Here is a 24,645-nt window from a genome sequence, read left to right on the forward strand (position 1 = left end):
CATTTACTGGATAATTCACAGCACAAAGAGGCAATGGAGGGAGATTCATCAAATTCTGTTTCTCCTTCCTTTGGCTAACAAAACTTCCTGAGGGACAAATTAGGTTCCTTTTCTATGTAATAGCTCTGCAGTCTGTTTGTGTAGTATCCTGTTTGCATCAACTAAAACCCATGACCAGAGATGAATCTGTTAGGGATGCCTATGGGTACTTTTTTCTGAATTTTGTCTAATATGTCAGAATTAAGGAGATTTAAGTCCTAGCTTTAGATTTTTAGCCAACAAGACAAAAAAAAAAAAAAAGATGGGATATGTCTGGATTTTGGGACCATATGCAATTGTTACTTAAGAGCTCCTTTTAGCTTGTCTATTTATCATTATTGCTTTAGGAGCCTGCATATTTTACTGGAGAACATGGTAATACATCTTAGATCAGGAAATTATTAATTGCCAACTTTTCACCTGCAGTGGATTTTAACAAAGTTCTCTCCATTGTACCAGATATACCCTACATCATTAGTATAAATACTGTGATGCCTTAACAAAGGCAGCCTCAGAATTCAGTGCCATCCACATGTTTATCTGCTTATCTGTCCACTCTTTGTCTATGCATCAGGTGACAGGTATTTCAAGCAAGCATGTTCTGGTCGCGGTGCTCCCTGGTCTGCCCACATCTGCTGAACTCTTCATTTTACCATATCAAGATGCCACAGGAGAAAAAAAAAGAACAGCAGCAGACGTGGAGCAGGTATTGTGTCCATTACTTGTAGAAGTGCATGTTTATGCATTTTTGAGTGTATATATATAGATAGATATAGATACAAATGAATGTAGAAATGCATCTGATTCACTGGGGTACATGTTACACCCTCTTTGGGTTTTGGTGGGGTTTTTTGTTATAGTTTATTTGTTTGGTTGGTTTGGTTTTTTGTGGTGGTGGGTTTTTTGGTGGTGGGCTTTTTTCTTCTCGCCAACACTGGAAACAGGTTTTGGAGCTGTATTTGGGGGTTTAAACTCCCATTTGGATTCCCTAAGTAATGTTAATTTGGCATAAATTTCTATGATATCATGTATTCCTGCTTCATGGAAGCAGGAAGAAAGTAGGAAGGATTCAGGGGATGATTCTTGCCTGCATGAACTGGAGTAACTTCATAAAACAAAGTTAATGAGGCTGTCAGGAATCTAGAAAGCACTGGAGACAGAGCTAAGTGGTAAACCTGGGCAATTCAGAACTTTGCTAATTTAAGGCACAATGATGGGGTTGGAGTATCTGCCTGCCTTCTTCATGATGCTGGAAGTGGGGTTGAGCCACTATGGGTTGTTTTCTCTTTGCAAGGCTGTAACAGGTTATCACAACTGAAGGACTGTATCTCCCTACAAGCAGGTGGACCTGCATGATTGTAACTAAAAGATAGAACCTTATGCTGGGCATAAATCCCAAAATATCATAGAATCAGGGAGTTGTTAAATTTGGAAAAGACCTCTGACATTATTGAGACCAATTGATAACCTAACATTGCCATGTTCACCATTAAACTATGTCCCCATGTCCCATAGCTCCTTTGCTGTCTCTCAGCTTATTATTTTAGATTCCAGGGGCAAAGATAACTATTCCTGAGGGAAGTCCCACTGTACCTCTGCCTCTCCATGGCTCATGTCTTGTCCATGGATCAAGCTTTGTTAACTTAGCTATGGGCCTCGAACCACTAAGTCACCCATATTCTTATGCTTCCCCTTGCTCAGCATCCTTAACTGTCATATTTTTTTTGACAAATGACTTTCCTCTGCAATTTTCACCACTATATAATAAACAAAAAATATGGAGATTTACTGCTCTGCAAAATCTTTCCTCCCTTTTCTCCTTCATCCCATTTCTCCTTTCCTCCTTCACAAATTGGCAAGGAAGCCAGTCCATAAACTTTAAAATTTACATCTGACCCTGCTCCCCTCCGGCAGTCGGCATCTTACTCTATTTCTCCCTCTCTTTATGCCTCTCTTTTTCCTTCCTGTAAAAATGGAGTCTTTGTGGCTGTGAAGAAGGGAAGCCCTGGCAGTGCTCTCATGACCCTTTTTATGGACAAGAAGAAATGTAATTTTCAGTGTAACTCCATCAACTTCTCTGGCCTACTGCAGGGTCCAAATGGTAACCTTTGGAGGAGAGAGAACCTATTTGCTATTTGCAAATGCAGAGGTGTTTCCTGTGAATAAATATCTTCCCTGACCCTTTCAGGATAGTCAGAATGCTTTTCTTACTAGTCTGTGGTTAGTACATTCTCTTCCTAGTTACTCTAGAAAAAGATGGCATCATTCTCAGTGAGACAGCTGCCTGAGGGCCACAAAAGTTGTCTCTACCCTCTACTCTGAAGCATATTCTGATACTGTTTCTGTTTTGTCTTCCATTTTGCCTGTGATCCTTCATTATCCATTTCCCAAAGTGTTTCAAAGCTCATTCAACAGCCTCTGCCTGTGCCTGAAGTCCCTGGGATGAGTACTGGGAGCAGATATTTTTGATGACTACAGCTTAAGTTGCTTCTGAGGTACTTATAATGCATAGCATTATTTTCTGGTAGGAATAGAAATCTGTGTTCATGAGCAAGGAACAAGCTATTCAAAGGCACGTATACAAGTTTGTGTGTTTGCAGGTGCACACCCAAAGGAGTTACAGTCCTGAATTATTTTTTATAATTTAGAAGAGAAACTAAAGTATGCAGGGACAAAATGGAAATAGTTTGCACAAACAGTGCAGTGGAATAAGGGTCCTTAAGGAAGCACTTAATAATTTAAGTTCTTTTTTTTTTCAGGGTGTTATATCACATATGGCAGCAGGTCTCCAAACCTAAGACGTAGTGAACCTATCCAGAGATGCAGTGACAAATAATTTCTTTCCCTGGAAGACTTGCAGTCAGAATAGACCAGCTGGAAAAGAGTTACAGAATTAAATGCTTCTATTCTGTAAAGGCTTTGTTTCAGTACCCAAGGAAGGGAAAACCTAACTCATTCTCGATATCAAAAGTTGATGAAAGTGACTAAAATACAACAGAAGGGCGCAAAATCCACCATGGACACTGTAGGCACAGATTTACCAGCAGAATGAAGTGTGCTATAGCCCCCTCCTTCTCTTCCCTTTTAGTTAGAACATCCTAAAGTCAGCATGTATAGCTACTGTCATACAACATAGACATGGTGATACAGCCCTGAATCCACTGTATTCACATACCAGGTATGAGAACAGAGGCCAGGGACACTCTGTGGTCCTAATGCTCTGCTCATCCAACCTGGGCTTGAAAGGGAGAAGACATGTAAATCATGTGGGTGGTGCATGCTAACTTTTGTTAGCTAAAACAACCAAGGCTAAGGACAGATGATGGAGTGAAACTCCTGAAGTTGCTGCAAGCCATGTCTGTCACAGGGAACCTGTGAACCTGTAAGGATTTTGGGAAACTTGCTCAACCGAGTTGTATTTCATCACCTGAGCTAGACCGCTGTTCTGCCAAGGGTAACTATGAAGGGTATGTGTGGTTTCATGGACTTTCACATTTACCAATAAATCTGATACATATCTAATGACCATGAAGGGCTTACTTTTTTGCTGTTTCCTCTTAAGACTGATTAAGCTCATCTGGGTTTTTTTTTTTGGTTCATATTCATTTGGCTTTGTAAGCATAACTTTAGGTGTCTCTGTCCAGCCACTCTGTGGTCTCTAGGTACATAATTCCCATTGACTTCAAGGGCAGTTAGATGTCTGCTATCCTTTGAAAATCTCCAGGTCTTAATTTCCCATTTGTCAGAGTCAATAATACTCCTCTGTGCCATATTTTATGAATCTAAACAGAGTAACCCATGAATTTTTTGGTACAGTTGTAGTGGGACTGTGGAAGTGCATCACATTTGATGAATATACATTTCCGTGCAGTTTTCCATTAGGGTGATGCATTTGTGTCTCATGCACTTGTTGAGACTGTGGGTAAATGGTAGATATCATTTTCTCCTTGACTTGATGTACCACTCTCAAAATTATTTTTCTGTGCATACACAGTACCGATTATTGTCATATACATAGGCTGGCACAGAGTTGTTACACCACATTCATGGGTAGGCTTGGTGAACGTAAGTATTACAGAATTCAGATCTGCCACTTCAAAAGCACCAAATTCTTCCCTTTCATTGAAGGGCGAATCTTTAATTAGTAACATTTCAAGAAATTTTTGAGTAATTTTTAGCACTAATCCAATTCAAAATGAATGCTCGCTAGGAAAATATTCTCCTTACAGTCCAGTAGAGGGTAGTTACGATTACTCAGTTTATTTCAGTGTACAGTTTTACTCAATATGAGGATTCTGAAGGGTTATCTTTTTGTTTATGCATTTCACAAATTATCTTCTCTCCACGTTGCTTGCTAGTAGAGGCTTTTTGTCAAACACAGCAAATACATCTTCTCTTAGTCAAATGAGATATAAGTGGAAGATACATGAGAATTCTGAAGTGATGTTTTCGTATCAAGTACAAGTTTCAGTGTTATCCTGAATTTCCCTTTAGTTCTCCATTTGCATGATTTTACCTGGCCTATTCAAAATAACTGTAAAAGCAGAATGCAGAATAGGGGTAGGAGCAACTAGTTAATGGAATCTGAGGCCAATTATCTTTTCTCTGAGAAGAGCTGTCAGCAATGTAGCAAGTGCGATGGAGACAGTGGCAAATAGCAACATCAGCTGGCTAGTACCCAACTGTGCTCAACATGTTGCAACTGTGGCCAGTATCTGTATCCAGCCAAAGAGATGGGAAATGACATGGATGACTGAATATCAAATGGACAGTGATGAACTGCAGAGATGAGATATCTCTGGCGAATTTAAAACTATGGAGAGTGGTATTCAGCAAACCTGTGTGCATATACCTTTTAGGATTCTTTCCTTAAAGCAGATTTACTTATACATCTGCTTCTTTTTAGCTGATGGAGCTTCTCTCTTTTTTTTTTTTATCATTTGGGTTTTTCTTTCATCCCCCCTCCTAAGCTTCAGTCTTTCAGCATATTTACTTTCAGTACTTTTCTCTGATGTATTTCAGATATGCCCATCACCAAAATATTTTTAGCAACGAGATCATGCCAGTGAACACTTTCAAATCTTACAGAAAATTGCACCAATCAGTCCTGAAAATTAAATTCCAGGAAAAGCTTGATATACAGGGTAAATCATATAGTGTTTACTAGGAGAGATTTTTTAACATCTGTACCTTAGAATGCAGATCAAGTCTTCCGCTGGGTACTTAGGGGAGGTTGGGCCAGTATTAAAAACTAAAGGCAGGTGGGGAGAGAGTGGGATAATATGAACCCAAAGACCTTGTACTGGGGGCTTTTTTCCATAGCCAGCTTTTCTTGATCAGCTGCTTGTGTGCTGTAGAAGAGGCTGTTTATATTTCTTGTCTTAATATCCTTGAGTTAATTCCTGCCATGTTACTATCAGCCCTCTCACCTTGTCATCTTTTGCTCAGTGTACAGAGCAGCCCTTGATTGTCAAGTCTCTTTCTGGTCACCTTTGTTCATCAAAAGTGGATCCTGGTTTTTATGTCCAAGTTCTCTCTGGGTTCGTATCTGCTGGTCTATTCTTGTCCCAGAGTAACCACAGGAATGTCCTCTGCCTTGTGCTCTCACTGCATCTCTGGATACTTACAGCAGCTTGAATTTAGCATCTTTCATTGAAAGATCTAAAGAAATTCCTGGTGGACCCAGTAAATCGGTGATTATGCTCTTTTCAGTGTTAAGAGAAGCAAGCTTTAGAGGCCTCATGTGATGTAACCAAGGTTATTCAGGGTGAGTGGCACAGTTTAAATTGATCCACTCTGGTCCTGACTCCTGGTTCACTTTTGTAATGCTGGTTCAAGATGCTTCCTATCAAATCAATGTGCATAATTCTTTCCTTAGTTGTTTATTGATTTTTTCAATGAATTGAATAGAAGTGTAGCACTCATTAGTTGAGATCTTTACATGGTATCTATAACATTATCTAGATTCTTAGCTAGTGCATACTGGCACAGTTGAATCACATTCAATTAGTCTAAACTAATTTACACCAGAGGTTTGAAAAGTCAATAAGGGTATGAGAAAATGCCCTTCTCAGTCATAATTCTGCTTCTTGGTGCACATGCTTCTTTTACAGTCCTAATTCTGACAAAATGCTAAGAGAAGCCAAATTAATTTTTGTTTTGTTCCATTTTTAAATTGGAATCTCTTTTTTTTTCCTTTCACAAATTGTCTGTTATTATTATTCATTATGTGTCCTTTGATGAAAAATGATACATGAAGAATGGTTTCTATTACTGAATTATTTTTGCACATCATGCTTAATTCTGCAAATGAAGCAGATAAAGTCAATGAGGCTCAGTTAAGGACCAAAACTAATTCTGAAAGCTAATTATTTTCACAAGAGAGACTCTTGAAGACTATAAATTAGGAGCTTGCTATTCTGAGAAGTTTTGTCTTCAGCTGAGTTAGTTGCATCTCCGGGAGGGAGAGAGAAACAGAGAGAGGCCTGAGGCCAACCTGTTCCCCAGCTGAAGGTCTGACTGTTCAATTGGAATTGCATTCCTATTTTTTAAACAGGCCAAGGTACTTTGATGTTTCCTTTTCTGCTTTTTAAACCAAAATGCATCCATGGTACCGCTTCAAGTGCAGAAATAAAGGGAGGCACAAAAGTCAAAATGTTCCCCATTGAAACCTTTATATTACCTCAGCAACTGAGATCAACCTTTGTATGGAAATTTACTTCAAAGATACTTTATTAGTATTGTAAACAAATTATATGAGTCAGAACCACTTCTAGATTAAAGTCTGAAAACTGAGGTAGAAATAGACTTAACAGAGTAAGAAAGACAGAAGAACCTCTTCTCCAAGCTCAAAGCAAATATCCTGGCTGACCTTGTGGTGCACAGGTCCTCTTGGGATCATGTGAGGGCCACAAACATTGTCAGGTCCAACTTTGGACCTGCTGTGAATTTGGCACTTTAGGTGTGTGTAAGCTGCTCACTGACCTCAAATACTGACTTTTGTAAGCCATTGTGTATGATTTCTATTTCAGATAATTTTTAGAAGTACAGAAATGCATTTTCACTGTCTGAATCTCTGTTTTGAAGAGAATCTTATTTTCCACATAAGGGAAAACGAAAACATTGTACCAAGCAAGCAAACATTTTAAAAACATGTCTGAATGCATCTGTTCTTCCCTCAGAAGTGTGTGTTAGGCATCTCCAGAGCTGCCTGAGGAAGGCAGATGTCTAATTCTTGCTGGCACTTTTGAAGGTCTTAGTCTGTTATTCATTTTTTTCACTTGTTCAGATTCCATAAAGACTGAGGCAAAAAAAAAAAAAAAGGCTGTACACAAAAAGCCACTGGGAGTGCATGTAATTAATTGAGCCAAGGAAATATGCCTTATACTCTGAGCAGCCTGAACAGTTGCTGCCAGTTTTGACACTTTGTGTGTAGTCCTGGAACAATTATGGCTATTTCAATCCTCTGCTGGGACACTGATGTTTTCAGGCAAAAATAATTTTAGTCTGAGATGCATTTGTAGAGGATGTCATACAACCAAGTCCTCATTCATAATCAAGTAACAATGCAATACAGCAATAATAAACTTCAGTTGTGACTGTTTCTTTCTGTCTTTCTTCCTTTTTCTTACTAGTTAACTCTTACTGCCTTTCCCCTTCCTATTATTCCTTTGCAGAGAGGAATACTTGTTGAGTTTTCTCTCTCACACACAACTTACCTGCTGGGAGGCAGCCTACAGCACCTCTCAGCTGTCATTTTCCTGCTGTTTTGCCCTCTTCACTCTGCACCATGGGCAGGCCAGGGCAAATCTCACTGTTCCTTCAACTCACTAGTGCCCAACAAAGTCTCTTGTACCTTCTCATGCTGGCTTTCTCCAGATCCTTCTGTTCTTCCATTTCGTACCCAAATCCTTGACAAAACCATTCTCAGTACTACTTTGCTGGCTGCAGACTCAGTCATACATCACATTAAGCCTCTCTTTGTATAGAAGGCATCATGTATGTTTTTTACCTCTGCTGTTTTCCTGCCATTTTGTGCAGCTGTCACAATGTGCTGAAGAGGAATGACACAAAGTGGTTGGCTCTTTTCTTCAGTTTACTGTCTTCCATTTTCTTTTTCTTTTTTTTTTTTTTTCCCAGAGGCTCAGCTGCCCCAGCAGCAGCAGGATGTCAGAGCACAAAGGAAAATAATTTCTGCAGGGTTATGGAGGAGAGCTGTTAGGCTGTGTTTGGGAATGGATATAGCCAGAATTATATTTTTCCTGTTATTTTCTTGAGCCATTAATGTACCTGGCTTACAGCTTATTAATCTACAACTGTTGCTCTGGTTTTAGAGATGAAAAACTTTTTATGTCAATCTTGGTTATTAATATGCTCAAATCCTTCAAGAGAGATATAATTTGCTTCCCAGGCTTTCTCCATGAACTGCACATCTTTGTGTCACTCTCCCTGCTACTCTGAGCTCAACAGATGGCTCTTTGAATGCAGGTGGTATTTTTTCTTGCTATTGGAAAAAATATATTTACTGCTCATTCTGGCACTCATGAAATAGATTGTAACTTTAAAGAAATATATTTAAAAATATAAATAAAATGCCTGTAAGAGTTATTGCCAAATTGATATTGAACCAAAGGCACCTATTCAAGCCAGAAATTAAGTGTACGAGCCAAGAGCATTGAAAGAACCATTAAGAATGTTAAAAAAATAAAAGAAGCAGATAAATCTCGTACTGTAATGAATGATAGCCAAGGAACATCTAATCATATCTGGATAGCATTTACTGAAATAACTCACCCAGACAAAAATGAAGAACATGAAAATATGGTGTAAAAATTATTGGAATTTTTTTTTTCTGACAGTTTTTCATTAATCTCCAAGAAAGAATAAGGATTTATTTGAAACAAATTAAATTAAGTGGTGAGCACTAGAATACGGTTCTTCTCGTTCTTGGTCTGGCAATAAAAACACATTCTCAGTAAATGCATATTAAGGGTTATAGGGTTATATTAAGGGTTATATTTTTCCAACCACCTCTCCCTATTAAACCAACATGCAGAACAACGACTATGTTCAATTGGAAAATTGATCACTGCCGTAGGAAAATGTGAAATACATGAGACATCAGGCAAAAGACACACAACAAACAATCAACACCATGTCTATAGGCTTGCATTCTTTGTTTAATCTACCTAGATGTTTTGCTTTTAATGGCAATATGCCTGGAACTTCCTGGATGTAATTAAGTGTGATGTGGAGAAAGTGACTCTGGGCATATTGTGAAAAAATTACTTAAAAAAAATGAATGTTTACCAACAGATGGGGCCAAAGTTTGGCTTCTTCACTGTACAAATACAGATTTATAGGGTCTTACCTCAGCAAATACTCATCTTTTCTGTTGTGTACTTTAAGGGGGAGTAACCTGCTTCATTTCTGCTATTCTATTGATGTCATCAAAGTTATGGCAGCATAATCTGGTGATCTGAAGGCTCTGTGAAATGTCTCTCCCATGAAAGAGAGTTCTCTCTGTGTGTGTAACCCAGAAGAAGAGATGGGCCGTGCATTTTGTTTCAACCACATTCTGTGGTCAGTAAACACTTTTAGATTCAAGCTGGATCTGGTACATATTTACTGATTAGGGAGCAGCTGGCTTGAAACTTAGAGCTGGATGAAATGAAATTTGCTTTTAGAACTTGAAAATTAACTGCAAGCTGTGGTAAGGACCTAACAGATTAATTTTTGTTCAGTTATATCACGTGTTATGTACATACTCTAAGATCTTGGAACTGGCCAGTCAATGAGCAAGAAGTTATTTATTATGAGCAAATGAGCATTAACAATTGAAATGTTTATTTTTACTTGAATAATACATGAGTTCACTGATGTGCTGCTGCTGGCTGGTCCTGCAGACACTTACACATGTGGGTGTAATGTTCCTTTGGGGCTTGTTTGCTGCTGGGCCACTCCTACAGAGATGTGACAGGGCTACTTGTTGATACCAGTCATTGCTAACTGTACACAAACCACTCTGTACATAGTACTGGCAGAGGTGTCAGCTTTCACAAATTCCTCCTCTGTAAGGTGATAGGAAATTGTGCTCAGAAAGTCTGGTACCTCTGCAAAATCTTCAATTTGCACGCAGCTCCATTTCCTACCCACCTATTGGCAATCTAAATCAGTGGTCAGGAAACAAATGCATTTCTTTTTTTCTCTTTTCTTTCCCCCAGATTTCCGAATCACTGATCCAGAAACTGAACCAAAATCTGGTCCATTTTGAGTTGAAGCCAGGAGTTCGAATCCTTGTCCATGCTGCCCATTTAACAGCGGGTTAGTATCCCTTTTTTGTGTATACATTTTCTGTCACTCTGTAGCACAGCAAGCAATAGATTGATGGTAAGAGTGTGCTATTAGCTGAATTTTAAACATTTCTTATTTTTATACCACAGTAACAACACAGTGTGTCGGCAAACATTAAAATGCCTATTTTACCTCACCTTTTTATATCACACCAAAAAAATATAGTGACTTTTGCATTTAAAGCTAACCCATTTGTTTTCTTACGTGAAAGAATTTACTGGTTTTGGCAGAAATGTAGTATAAGAACCAGTAGAAATGTTTACTTTGTGGCTATCTCTGAAATATTCAACAGGTAAGCAGCACCATGGCATTTTCAGCCTGAGTCACACAGGGCAAAGGTTACCAGCTAGCCTTGGGTATGTACAGATATTCTAGAGTCAACAAACATTCAAAGCTACTAAACACAGTTCAGACGTTGTTCATCAGTCTAAAAGACTAGAATCAATATATATATGCACAAAAAAAAGATTAGCCCATTTGGACTTTAACTAATCCTCTCTCAAAATAAGTCATCTCCAAAGTCCTAACCTTTAATTACATATGTCTTTGTCTATTCTGCATACTAAAACCTCGTTTCACAGCACAGGCCTTATTTAACTATTACGAGAGATGAGACAAATTGATCCGTGCTTGGGATTGTTAGGAATTCATTTTCCCCAGGAGCTGCTGATAATTCTGATCAGTTGGTGTCACCTTCTTTTGCTAACTTGCAAACTAAAAGCTTTAGTTCATTTGTACTAACAAACTGCTCTCCAAAAATCTTTGTGTGTCTGCCCAACCTGGTGTCAGTCCACATGCAGCCTTGTCTATAAAGTAAGGAAAAAGAGACTTGTTATCAGAGAAGTAATCCTTGGCCTGAATTTTCAGCAATGACCAGAGATACAATACATGCTTTCAGAAGATGCTCAGTGTCCATCTCTTAAAAGAAATGTATCTGAAAGCATCTTAATGTGAGCTTCAAAAATGGAGTTACCCGCAATTGCTCATAATTTTAATTTGTCTCTGGACATTTACTCTGCCAATGCACATAGCTGTTTTCTATTTTGATCAATATTTATTAAAGTCAAGGTCAAATCCTGAATGAACATTTATGTATGACTACTCTGGCCCTGAATATCCTGTCGGTCTTCTTCAAAAAATTATAGCAAGAAAGAATCATATTAGATATTCCTGGAAAGGTTCATCTTTACCCCTTGCTACTGAAGGGACGTTCCTGATTTCATCTACAGGAAACAGAGGACACTTAAAATCACTTATCCAGCTCTGCCTTTATAGGAGGTGAATTTGGATCCAAGTTTTCTGCTGTTTGTAGAAGCCTCCTGCAGCTTCTTAGAGAGCAGTTCTGGACATCTGTGCGTGAGGGAGTACACAGGGTCTCCAGCTGCTCCATGTTCAGAGCTGGCTAAAGTCTGGGTAGCTCCAGTTCTGAAGCCATGTAATTAGTGGAGGTACTGCAGCACTTTTCTAGGCTACTAAACCTTGTCTGCCACTCTGAACCAAAAGGCAGGGTCTATCACTGTGACTTACTGCCATGCTAAAAACCAGTATGGCCTCCAGGTATGCGCTGTTCTGTTTCTTGCTAGCTCAGGCTGAAGCAGAGGGTGTTTGGCTCAGACACACTCTTTGTGCTCACCAAAAATGCACATTTTTATTTGTATTTACACAAACACCAGGAATGAGTACTGTTTGATCATAATATATTCAAACACTCATTTGTTCTGCAAGGTAGGCTTTGTTGTGCTTCCCTTCTAAGCCACTGGTGATTGCTGTGACTGACCTCACAGAGTCCTATGAGAACACTACAGGATTTTGTCTCTTGGGGAAATAGGATTCAGTAAGAATGCAAAATGAGCTTAGATGGGCAAACTAGGTATTAAAAAACCCAGACAGCAGCCACTGTGAGGTCTTTGAGAGAATATGACTCCTTAACAAGCTGCAGAGGTCATGACTCTGTTCTCTGTCTAAGTAAAAGGCCCAATTTCATGACATCAAAACTTGGGAATACTTTAAAATTGGATAAAAAGCCATGTGAGATTTACTTCTCTGCTGAAAGCTATTGTTTTGGTTGTCAGGGAATAAGAAGAATTGTCCTTTAAAAATCCAAGCTTTTAAAAAAAATTAAATAAAATAAAGCAGGTAAACCTGGAACACAAGACAGCCCCAGAAACAGTCCCTATAAAACACAATCCAGGGGGATGCACAGGGTGCAGAGGTTCTGCTCTGGTCTGTGGTATCCCTTCTTTCCCAGCCTTTTTACTATGACTTTGAGCTGGATTCTGACAGCTATGGGCTGTAGTTGGCTGAAAACAAAGCTGAGCATGTGTTTTTCAAAGTATTCATGTATGTATATGTATTTCTGCATTAATGTTGCCATGCCTCAGTGCACATGTATGTTCCCCCCTGTGTGTGGCTGGCCATGCCCATCAGCAATTTCTGCAGCAGAGAAGCTGCAAGGAACAAAAGTTCAGGTATCTAAACTAGCTTGATGTGGATATTCAACACCAGAACGTGTAGAAATGAGTCTTTGTGAGCGTGTGTTGTATGTGGGCATGTACATTCCCTGGAGCACAGAAGAATGACAGGCATTGGCCTCAGCACATTTCATACCTCTGTCTTCTTTGTTCAGCCCACACTGGAAGAAGGATCCATTTATGGCAATTATAGACAACAGATTGCAATTAATTCGTCATGTTCATTCCTTCTTCTATGAGATAAAAAACAAACCAATGTCTCCAGCCCAACAGACAACAACCTCAACTCCAAGGCAGAGTAAAATATGCCAATATTCCTCACAAAACAGTTAAATAGCTGTTTATTACTGGGCTCTCAGTGCAGCATTATAGCAAGAACCTTGAGTGATGCTGAATCTGAATTGGTTGGAAAGCCACTTTGTCATCCCACAGAACTGCAGAGACCCACAAAATTACAGATGGAGAGGGGACAGACTGGAGATGTGTAAGGATGTGTAATAATAGTGGATTATTTCATCCCCATGCCTCACCTTTCTGAGGATAGCCTGCTAGGTGTGGAAAGGAGAAGTTTTTTCACTTCTCTTTGTAAATTTTGGTTTTATCAATCTGGGTGTGAAACTGAAAAAATGTGCACATGTGGTATGTGTGCATTAGTAAGTACTTGCTTGTATGTGTGTGTTTCCTTGTATGCATTTTTCCTCTGGTTTAGGATGGGTCTGTTCAGTGCACGTGAAGAGGTGAAAGAGGTAAAGTTGTGTTTGCCAGTGGTTCAAGTCAACTTTCACTGCCTTGCATAGGAAGGCACTACCTATGCCACGTTCTGTGTGCAATGCAGAACAGTCAGTGAGGACAGTACCTTCTGTGTGTTAGCTCTTTGTAATGGCACAGCTACAGCTGCATGTCTGCAGGATGCTGTATTAGTGTCTGTATGAACAACTGACACTATTGCACCTAGGTGTGAAACTTCTTGGATACTTGGTGCCTTTCTGTGTGTGTGTGTGTGTGTGTGTGTGTGTGTGTGTGTGTGTGTGTTGGAAACTCTGTTTAATACAATTCACTTTGTATTTCTGGGAAATCCACACTTCTGCATAGCTTGGATGACCTTACTTTTCAAAGGGCTATGACCCAATGGTGAGCAAAACTCTGAGAAGAAGTACAGAGAGACTCTTTGTCTGATTAGGATTGGTTTTGGTGTTTTGGTTTTTTTGTTTGTTTTTTTTTTTCTTTTTTCTCTTGAATCTGTGCACTGTCTTGCATGGAAGACTTGTGCGAGAGAGGTCAGGGCACCAGGGAAAAGAGAGTAGAATGTGTTCAGATGAGTAGGAAAGGGATAAAGGAAGAAAACAAAAATATCAGAGACATGACAAGAGCTTGCCATGGACACTGAGGCAGTGTCTGTGAAGGGTACTGCCCTTCTGGTCAGGAAGCAGCAGGACTGAGCAGAAAACAATACATTAGGTGGGCACTGTTCTTTAGTAAAACTGAGGAGCCAGTCACTCCTTATTCACTGTGCATTGGGAGCTACTCAGACTAGCTCTACACAAAATAGAGAGCCAGCTTGACAAGTTAGCCCGCGGGTAGCTCGAGGATCAGCCAGAAAATGCCAGGTTTGGTACCCAAGTGACCTCATTTACAACTACCTTAGGTAATTGCAGTATGAGAGAGTATGTTTCGGGCATCCTCTCATAGGCCAGAGAAGGCCTCTAAGGAGAAAGCTGTGGGACTTCATATCAAGGGGTATGTTTAGCACTACAAGTGATCTGAACCCGTGTTTCTTCCCAGGTGGATTAGAAAGGGAGAGAAGGTCTGGAAACATGTGAACAGATGAGACCTGTTACAAGTGCAATAAGAGGGGAGAATGAACTGTATTTCTGGAGGGAGCAGCTTTCACTTCAGGCTGGGGTGGCTCTAACCTTCTCCTCTCTTGCAGCTCCCCTAGTGGACCTCACTCCCAGTCACAGTGGTTCAGCTATGCTGATGCTCCTCTCTGTCGTTTTTGTGGGACTAGCCGTGTTTGTAATCTACAAGTTCAAAAGGTATGACCATCCCTGAACCATTTCCTTCTCACCATCGCTGCCTTTCACTGAGGCGTTTGGGGTTTGTTTTGCTGGGTTTTCTTTTTCCGAGTGAGTTGTTTCTTGGTTTGTAAAAGCTGATGCTACATCATCTACCAGATACCACACAATGATGGTTTCTGTTAATGTTTTAGGAAGATTCCCGGCCTTAATATATATGCACAGATGCAGAATGAAAAAGATCAAGAGATGGTCAGTCCAGTCAGTCAGAGGGAAAGCATACCTAATGTCCCTCAGAGTGAGCTGATGAGCCATGAGCAACTAGTAGATGAGAAGTTGGAAGTCCACCCCATAGGTAAATAACTTGCAGCATCCTGCAGCTGGTCAGACTCTGACTTATAATTGGCTAACCTTTTTCTCAGCCTCCTCCCTTCCCGTATTCCTGCACAATCCTCCTCCCATCCTCTTCTGCTGCAACATTAGTTTTGCTACAGGAAACCTTGCTAACTCTTCCCTCTCCCTCACTGCCATATGATGAAAGGGAGGGGAACAACTTTAGACTTTTTCTCTCTCCTAGTTGCTCTACATAGATCCCCTCCCCTTCTCAAAAAATCCTGCTGGCAATGTAATTTATTTTGCTGGGGCTGATATAGTTGTGGGGCTAAGCTCCACATCCAGAAGGACTTCAGCCACCCTCACCTGGAACACGGAGGTGAGCAGGTGATTTGGTAAGTCATATCTAAAAGCTAAATGTTTATTGATGTTTTGACTGCTGGGATCTTTGTGCTGTGCCAGACCTTGTTGCCAGCAGCAATGCTAGTCTGGCTGGTTCACAGATAAATTGAGCAAAACCTGGGATCTCAGCATTGGACATCTGGGTTTGCCCTCAGGCTGATTTCTCCCAAGACCTCTGTGGTTGAGTATTTCCAGAAGCAGGACCTAAAGTGAACAGACTTGGAGAGGGCATTCTAGGATCGGTCACCCATTTGCTCATATGTTCTCTGTTATTCTGACTACATTAGAAGTGTTGGGATGGAGCAGGGAGGTTTCAGACATGTTCTGCTAAAGCCAGTGTTGCTTGGGCATTGCTCAGCTTCACTATCGTGATGTGATAGTTCTGCAGGCCCAGCCCAGAGGTACAGTGCAGGACCCCTGCAAATAAGGACACGGAGCTATTTTAGAGGAATTAAAGGGAAAAGGCTGCCCAGAGATGTTGTGGCGTCTCCTCTGGAGATATTAAAAACTCTCCTGGCCACGATCCTGTGCAACCTGCTTTGGGTGAGCTTGTTTTAGCACAGGGGTTAGACTAGATGTTTTCCAGAGGTCTACTCCAACCCCAACCATTCTGTGATTCTGTAACTTAGACAGAAGTGAAGCATAGTTGTAACTGAGATCCCCTATTTCCACAAATTCATCAGCTTAAATAAACCTTAGATCTCACCTGAGGATTCCCTAAAATGTATGGGAGTGCTTGCTAAAGTAGGTTTGGAGTCATACCTACTATAGAGAGGAGCAAGGAAAAGGGCAATTAAAGGAGAGAATTTGATATCCTAAGATTGTGGCCTGTGAAACAACCTGGGAGAAAAAAGAAGAGCGAGCGTTGATGAAACTGTGTCTAAGCTGGAAGCTCCACTGCAGTCAATACTGATCTCTCCTCACCTGTTCACTAAGGAGATCTTGTAGCTATTAAAAGCTTTTAAGCAGCTATTCATCAGCAGACCTGGACATCCCTGCTTACCAGAACACAGGACAGAGTGAGGGACCAACCTTCCCATGTGGTATTCCCCATACAGAGCAACCCCAGGCCACAGTCCAGAACCCAAGGAAAGGAAATGCAACCAAGGTAGTCTGGACAGAGGACTTCCAAAAAGCTTGTGGATCACCAAGAGGTTTCAAGCCAAGACCCGGAGCGGTGGGTCCTAAACTTTAACTATTCTTTTTTACATTTTTTTGTTTGTTTGTTTGTTTGTTTTCCCCAGAAATCTCCAAGGCAAAATTGATGTAAGATGCTAAGGGAGAAACACCCAATTTCAAGTCAGGAACTCTCTTTCTACAGGCAGATGGGCTTTGAGCTTCCCCTTTCTAAAAAAATGTGATGGTGATGGTTCATGCTCTTCCAGGAGCAGGGAAAAATATGTTTTCATGGGTCATTCAGATTGAAGCAGCAAGTGTCAGTAACCTGCTAGCTCTGTTCAAGGTTCCTTTGAAACTGCTTTTGCTGGTGTTGGGAGTTTAAACCCTTGGAGCCTCTAGATAAAGAGAAGTCAAAAGCCAACTTTGGGGGTAGGTTTTCAATTGGTGCAGCTATAGAATTTCTGGCTTTCTACAATAGCCAGAATTTTATGCGTTTCTCAGCTGTGTTACTGGACACTATTGAACCAGAAATTGGCTTTTTACAACTCTTGTTTTGCACCTGTAATTGCAGTAACGAGCACAAAAGTTAAATGTGTGGGATACATAGACTCAATTATGTATCAAAAGGAATCAGTCCACCAAACTTCCTAAGAGCATTTTTCTATCCTGTCAGTAAGATGAATGAGAAAACTGAATCCCAGCTCATTGACAAAAATGAAGAGGTCTGGACCTAGATGTGAACAGAATAGAAAGTGCAAAGGCTCTTCACTCTCCTATACAACAACCTCATCTGTTTCTGGAAATCAGCAATTTCTTTTTTAATGAGTTTTCTTTCTTTTGGGAAAACAGAGCAGGACTGTAATTGGGTGTTTCTCTTTTGTATGCTTGTTCAGAAATCAGTTTTTTAGAATACCTTTGACTAACATTCAGGGATACTTTCTTGGAGGAATCTGAATTAATGTCCTTGCATCATTTAATTTTTCTCTCCAAACTCTGGCAGCATAACCTGCCCCCCCCCCCCATATTTCTATTTTCTGGATGTAAGCAAATGCAAAGCTTAAGGTTATTTATGAAATCTCCAGCACCTTATCATTGCAAATGAGTTACGTATTTCCTCTGAGGACCTCAACCCCTCCTTCCCTCCACCCCTCTGCTCTGGCCTCTCCCTCTTCTGTTCAACATGGGTGAATCATCTTCATTAGCAAAAGAACAGGACATCACCTTCAGTGTTTTGAATGACAAGAAAACATTTCTGGGAAGAATGTGTCAGTCTGGAGCAGTTGAATCCCAAAGGCCAGCAAGGTGATACCTTCAAGCATCTTCCTTGGCTAAATATGCTTGTTATTTACTGACTCTAATTTTGTTCTTTCTTTGCCACAGGAAGTATTTCCACAGCTGCTGAGTCCCAGAGCACAAAAGAAATCCCTACCTATGTAAATGGTTGAATTGAGGACACCAATATCTGTATCTAAAAAAGGAGGAGAGCTCACTGCATTTGGACTTTTTAATTCTTCAGATGACAAAGGGTTTTTAGCTTTAAGCCTGTGCATGTGGACATTATACTGAGATCATAGTGGAACTGCATTGTACAGGTGTTCAATTTCAGTGGGGGGTGGGGGGAGAGGAACTGGTACCACTATTCACTCCTACGGCCCTTCCCCTCACCCTTTCACTCTCTTTTTTCTGATCTGTCTCTAATTTGTAGAAAATTCATAATGATATAGGCCAAGAATATGCATGGGGGTCTCTTCTTTAGGGAGAGGGGTGGGCTGGGATGTGGGGGGAGAAGGACTAGGGAAGTGGGAGGGAGTGTTTAGGGTTCTTGGCTTTAGATTTAACTGCTCTTTTAGCACTTTGGGCTGCGGGAGGGTTAGACACCCTAGCAGACTTTCCTAGGACACACAAAAAAATCACACTGGAGTTTAAAGGCGCTGAAAATACTCTTGGTCAGTCTGATTTATGTCTTTGTTTGGACTCTGCCCTTCATTCCTCTAGCTGCAGCTGCTGCCCATGCCCTACAGCTGTGAGGAGGCTGAGTGTGGATGGTCCCACCTGTGAGGCCAAGCTCTTTCTGACACAGCTTTCTTAGCCTACTCACACCAAGGCGTCCCACTGATAGCACCATGGGAAGATAACTTTACCTCCTAACCTTGAACAGAACAAGCATACATTGCAGGCAGGGAGGGAGGTCTGTCCATGCTGCAGTTGCAGGAGGTTATTGTCAGCAAGAACTTACACTGTACTTTGTACCAGCCTTACACCTTCAGTTTTGGCTAAGACCAAGTCCTAGCAACACCCTCAGCTCCATGTAGTGCTAATGGCTGAATTTGTCTGAGGAAGTTCCAGGAGATCTCTACATTTTCAGAGTCACCCAAAAGCCTGTCAGTTTTTTGAAAGACACCTTGTCCATAGAATAGGGAGCAGGGAAAGGTCTATGCACAGTTTCCTATGGCCATCTTAGCACCCCCAGTTGCTGACAAGCTCCTGCCGCTCTGGGCAGAAGAGAGAGAATTTGGCCTGAAACTGTTGCCATGCATTTTGAGCCTCAGCACCACAGGACCACTCTTACACAAGATTTGATTTCTTACCAATAACTTAAGCTTGTATCTTACACTGCAACTAGAAATGAGGCTGTAGGACATGTTCAGGTAGACTATGCAAGGGAGCAGCAGGAAAGCAGGATTAGCATACCTCGAACAAGTCCTCCAAAGACACTGGGTATCTGGCTGAAGCCTAACCTGTGGTTGATTTCCAACCCAACTCAGGTAAAACTAGCACCAGGATTTCGGTTTGAAGTGTAAATAGATAAAGACTGCAACCAGTGTACACTTGCTTAACTCTGTTAGGTGAAGGCAAATAGAGGCCAGTTCATATTTAGTGTGGCACAATTAGGAGGCACCTTGATTCCCGATATGGGTGGGTTTTGTTCAGTAGACATTGCACATGGCAACAGGAGAAAGCAGCATTATCAGTGTGGCCCAGATTCCCAGGGCAGGGATTTAGTGGTGGTGGGTTTGAATTTCTCTGTCACAAACTGGGCACAAACCTAAATCAACCTGCTTGCTGGCAAATAAAAATGATACCAAGAACATTTAGACCCCTAGTAGTTAAAAGATAATCACAGTATAGAGTTCTCTGCCTCTTTCTGTAGTTTCTCTGAAGTAGAAACACAGCAGTTTGTACGGCTTTGCTATTGTCTTTGCAACTACAGCTTTAAGAAAGATGGGAAAGTTTTGGCTACAACTGTATAATAGTCCCCACTGAAGTCCAACATTAGCCAACTTATTTTTATAGTAAGCCGATCAAAAAGTTTTCTTATAGTGTTGGAACTATTTCTAATTTTAAAATTACTTTTTTTGATGTACTTTTTCATCTTCTTTTTCCCTTTCGTTAAATACAATGTAGCGTAATGTATAATTGCTATTGTTTATTGCTTTTACAGTCATATTTATTAAACAGATTATGTCTCTAAATGAAGGCCCATGTTTTTGTTGCTCATTTTAGCTCTCTGTTTCTGACTGGGATCACTAACAGTATTAAAACAGTAGGAAGTTGATTACTTCAAAAAGAAAGGAGTGTTCAGTAGAAATAGGAGAGGGTGGTGGTAAGTGTCCTTCTGAAAATATAGTCCCTAGAAGCAAGATGCCAATATGAAGGTAACTTTCTCAGTCCTTAAACTGCTTTATAAAGTGAGGGTTGGGGATATAAAATATCTCCGTTTTATAGATGGGGAAGCTGTGAGATGCTGAGGTGCAATGCTGTTTTTCTGGTTCACAAACAAGCAATGGTAGAGCTCAGAGCAGTTCCCTGCCCTTGGTTATCTTTCTTAATACACAGTCTCTGTTATAGATAGGTTCCTTTAAAATATATTTTTTTGATACACTTTTGCCAGCACTGATGAAGGAAGGTCTGAATTAATAGCATTACTGATTAATTTACATGTGAATAAAATGGGGCTTGGGAAGTTTCTGTCAACTTGCCTTATGGCAGTGGATACATGTTGCTGAGAAAAAAAAGAAAGAAAACAGGGCTTCTCTGCTTTACAAGTCAGGATGGAACCACCAGATCATTCTACCTCTTGTAACTGGATCTTGGTTCAGTTCTCCAGCTTTTTTTGTACCTCAGCATAAGAATTTATATTGGCACATAGTCAAGTATCTGGGGCTCGAGTATCGGCAACAACCAAGGCTGTGGTGTGATATATTACGGGTCCAGGAACAATGAGTTTGCTCACTGGAGGAGTGTGTAGTTTTCACTCTGGGCAGATCCCAGTGTAATTACAATTACTAGCCTAGAATGTTCTAGTGGACACTGCAGCCTTCTCCATTCAGGCTGGAATGGCCATAGTACAGGTGACTCAGTGGTGTGTGTATAGACGTAATCTGCTTTAATAAAGTGCCCACCTGAATTAGCAGGCATCTGTTCTGGCCATAAACAGTAAGTCTGGTTTTGGCAAGCATCTCTTTAAAGCATTTTCAGATCATTCTCTTCAACTTGTTGTGTGTCCTGAGGCAGAGACTGGTTGTTATTTGTGGTTGTTGTTTTCTGGTTTGTATAACAACACAGCAATTAACTGCTAATGGATGAACACCGAGACAATAAACAAAGAATATACCAAATACTTATAAAATCCAATATGAATTTTTCTGAGGATATTATCATGCCTTGAGGGAACAAAAAAAGTTCATTATCCTTTGACAGAAAGAGCAGAGAGTTAAAATATAAATAAGCAGAGAGTTAAAAATTCAAATAAAGTATTTTCCTAATTTGATGTTGATTCTCTACCATCATCCTAAGTGCTGTAAAACAGACATACAGATGAACAGACATTGGCTTCAGAGAGACTTATACTTCTGCACGTAGCAGTACTCTGGGGCTAAGATGCTGGATCGCTTTTCCTGAAAATCAGTAGTTGTTAGTGTTCAAATACTGACCATCAAACAATAGCTTGTTCTTAATATGTGGCTGTGTTTAATTGCCTAAACTTTTGATGGAAAGCAAGGCTCTTGAAGTACTTGCTGAAATACTTATGCAAATGAAGCAGGAATTTCCAGTGACCCTAAATGAACCCTGTCTTGGTCCTGTCAGCTTCTGCTGAGAATTTCTGACAATTGCATTTAGTCTGGTTCCTAGAGCTGATAACAAGGGATTAGTATTTTATCTGTGTGCTGTCACCTCTCATTGAATGCATGAGAAGTTTCCTTGTCACATTATATCTCTAGGTACATTCAGTGTTTTAAACATTACCCCTGATTACAGAGCTCCTATGTTCTTGATGTTAAAAAAGAAAACTTTATTTTCCTTCAGTTAATGAGATGCTATCCCTGCATTTCTCCATAAAACAGAATCATAAAGCATGTGAATAAATAATACTTGAGCTAAAACAGATCTTTTTACTTTAGCATTAGTACAATCCTGACCATAATACCCAGAAGAAAAAGCTGAAGTCAAATTGTTTTCTAATTTCTAAGATCAAAGTGCTATCATGTACCAAGTCATTATGCTAAGAGATATATTTCATCTGCAGTTTTAACTTTAGCTTTTTCTTTTCCCTTTTTTCTTACTGGGGAATATGGCTGTCTCTTACTATGCTGAAAGAGGGATGTAGAGGAAATCCACTTTACTTATTTCTCGACGTGAGAATTTCAAGGTGTCTTACCTCTTGTTTCCGTTGTGATGCAGCCACCCCAATGCTGTATGCACCTCAGCAGTAGAGGTGAAAAAATAAGAGAACAAGTTTTCTCACTACCTCTGTATTGCAGATTGTGTCTCTCATTGTAATTTTGGACCATTTTGATGAGTGGACCTTAACCAGACCTTCTCTACATGAAAAAATTCAGCACTGGAGAGCTCTGAATGAGATGGATGCCCAACATCTGAGCAGTACAACTCAATACAGGATTAATGGCTTGAACACTAGAGATGCAAAGACACTTGGGAGACCAGCAGCCTTCCAGGGCAGTAGCTCCATGCTGTTCTGTCTGTGCCAAGGCTTGCTTTCTGCTAGGATAAGTTAGAGAGATTTGAAGTTTGTGCTAATTTATGTTCTTTTCTCTAGGAATGTTATAAGCTTTTGTTAGCAGGGAGAGTAGCATAACTAAAATACATCCAGTCAGATATCTAACCTTGACTCTGTTTGTATAATAACCTCCCACCAAGCTGTAGTAGCCCAAGCCATGTGTTAGCAGAATAGGAGCCTGAAAACTGTTGTATTTCCTAAAGTTCTCTGAGGCTGGAGCATATCCAGCCCTGTGGACAAAAGCACCACTAACATTGGCCAGGATATTGCTTATGTTGTGCTTCATATTCAAAATAATTGTATAGAAGGATCCCAAACAGAATCATTAGTGAGACATGAGATGCTTAATCTACCAAATTTCAGAGAAAATAAACTGGAATCCCAAAGTTTTGTGGGGTTTATAATCTTTTATGGAGAAGTCAACAGAGACAAAGGTGCAAGAGAAGGAATGTAGCAAAGCTCTTGAGAGTCGCGACTGCCTGCCTTTGGTACAACACAGATGCAAGAAAAAACTCCCTTTTTATAAGAAATTCCTCCTCCAGCCTTCCCTAGACAAAGCTGGGTATGATGATGTTTCTGGAACTGCAGCTACCCTGGCAAATAATTGCTCCCCAGCTCTAAAGCGTGGGCCACTGGTCCCATGGACCTAATCATTCCTTATTGTACCCCCCATGAGGCAGCTGCAGGGCAGAGATCTGAAATGCAAATTGGACTGACAGCTGCCTCTTCTTGCTGCTGCTGCAAAGAGATGAATAATGCATGCAGCACATTTAAATGTAGTGTTTCAGGGAGAAAACCTTTGACTATTAACCCTGCCTGCATGAGAGGAACATCCTTACTTGGTTCACTGCAGTGTGGGACTGAACTGGTATCTCCACACCACAAGGGTCTGGGATGCCTTGTGTCTCCATCATCTCTGCATGTGGGCTGCACTCCAGGCTGAGGGTCCCTCCTGGGGCTAAGGCAGTTTCAGAGCAGAGTCTTGGCTCTTGGCATTTTGGCTAAAGCTGGAAACTTTCCCTAAGTCCGAAGCGCACTGCTCATTTGAAGTGATCCCTGCCTGGTGTCACCTCAGGTGAGTGGATAAGACTCAGCAGTGTAGAGAATTGGATGCTGTGCATCGTATGGAATATTTACATCAGATATTTTGCGGCAAATAACTTTTTCCCACATTCCCCACCTGCCTAGTCCCAGGGAGTATGAGGTTCAAACCTCTGCAATCCTCCTTCCTGCTCCCCTGAAGCTACAATATGCCTGTGGCAGAGACCTGGGGTTTCTTCCATTCCTTCTGTGGCCTTATGTGCAAGGTGAAGCTCTTTGGTCTGATCTGCAATCCCCTAAACAGCTGCACCCGTGTGTGACTCTGGAAAGTGCTTGATCAGGAGATCCAGAAGAAGCACTAATGAATGTGCAGCCAAAATCCTCCTTCAGCCCCTGCTGCAGAGTCACAGGATAGGACAGACTGGCCTCAGAGACACTGATTTCTTAAACGAAATCTTACAGTAGACTGCTCATGAAGTAGGTTTTCCTCTGCTGCCACATTGGCTTCTGTTTTCCATTACTGATGAATTTGCAGGAGTATCATTTGTTTAATTATTTATGTTCCATTTGTGACTAGAGGCCCTGGCACCACCAACTGTCACAGGATGAAAGACAACTTGATCCCAAAAATAAATTGCAGCTCAGGAGGGAAATTTTCAAAGCCATAGAAAGAGCTTATGTTTCCCAGGTGAAGTTTACACTGAAAAACATTACTTTAATGGGCAGGAGAGAGGCCCCTCATGAGTCCAGAGGCCTTTCTTCCTCACTTGAAGTCCTAAAATCAGCAGTCAGGTTATGAATGTCACTTGGCATCACATTTAGCTAAGCCTGCACCAGGGTCAGAGCCTGTCTG

At 40.8% G+C, this 24,645-nt stretch overlaps 1 protein-coding gene across 7 annotated transcripts in view; it reads left to right on the forward strand.

The window, feature by feature from the left end:
• The window catches only part of LOC116790290 (VPS10 domain-containing receptor SorCS1-like), a 271,838-nt gene extending 253,356 nt beyond the window's left edge, over positions 1–18,482 (forward strand). For 4 of the 7 annotated variants that reach the window (XM_032695112.1, XM_032695115.1, XM_032695114.1 and 1 more), the window contains 6 exons: positions 614–745; positions 10,263–10,362; positions 14,794–14,899; positions 15,073–15,233; positions 16,672–16,790; positions 18,113–18,482. In XM_032695112.1, the coding sequence (XP_032551003.1) occupies positions 614–745; positions 10,263–10,362; positions 14,794–14,899; positions 15,073–15,233; positions 16,672–16,790; positions 18,113–18,169 (675 nt within the window). In that variant the 3' untranslated portion in view covers positions 18,170–18,482. Of the gene's footprint in view, positions 1–613; positions 746–10,262; positions 10,363–14,793; positions 14,900–15,072; positions 15,242–16,671; positions 16,791–18,112 lie in introns of those variants that run through there. The other 3 variants (XM_032695117.1, XM_032695116.1, XM_032695118.1) reach the window with 2 other exon arrangements.
• Positions 18,483–24,645: the final 6,163 nt, after the last annotated feature.

Source organism: Chiroxiphia lanceolata, chromosome 8 (genome assembly GCF_009829145.1).
Source record: "Chiroxiphia lanceolata isolate bChiLan1 chromosome 8, bChiLan1.pri, whole genome shotgun sequence".
Lineage (NCBI taxonomy): Eukaryota > Metazoa > Chordata > Aves > Passeriformes > Pipridae > Chiroxiphia > Chiroxiphia lanceolata.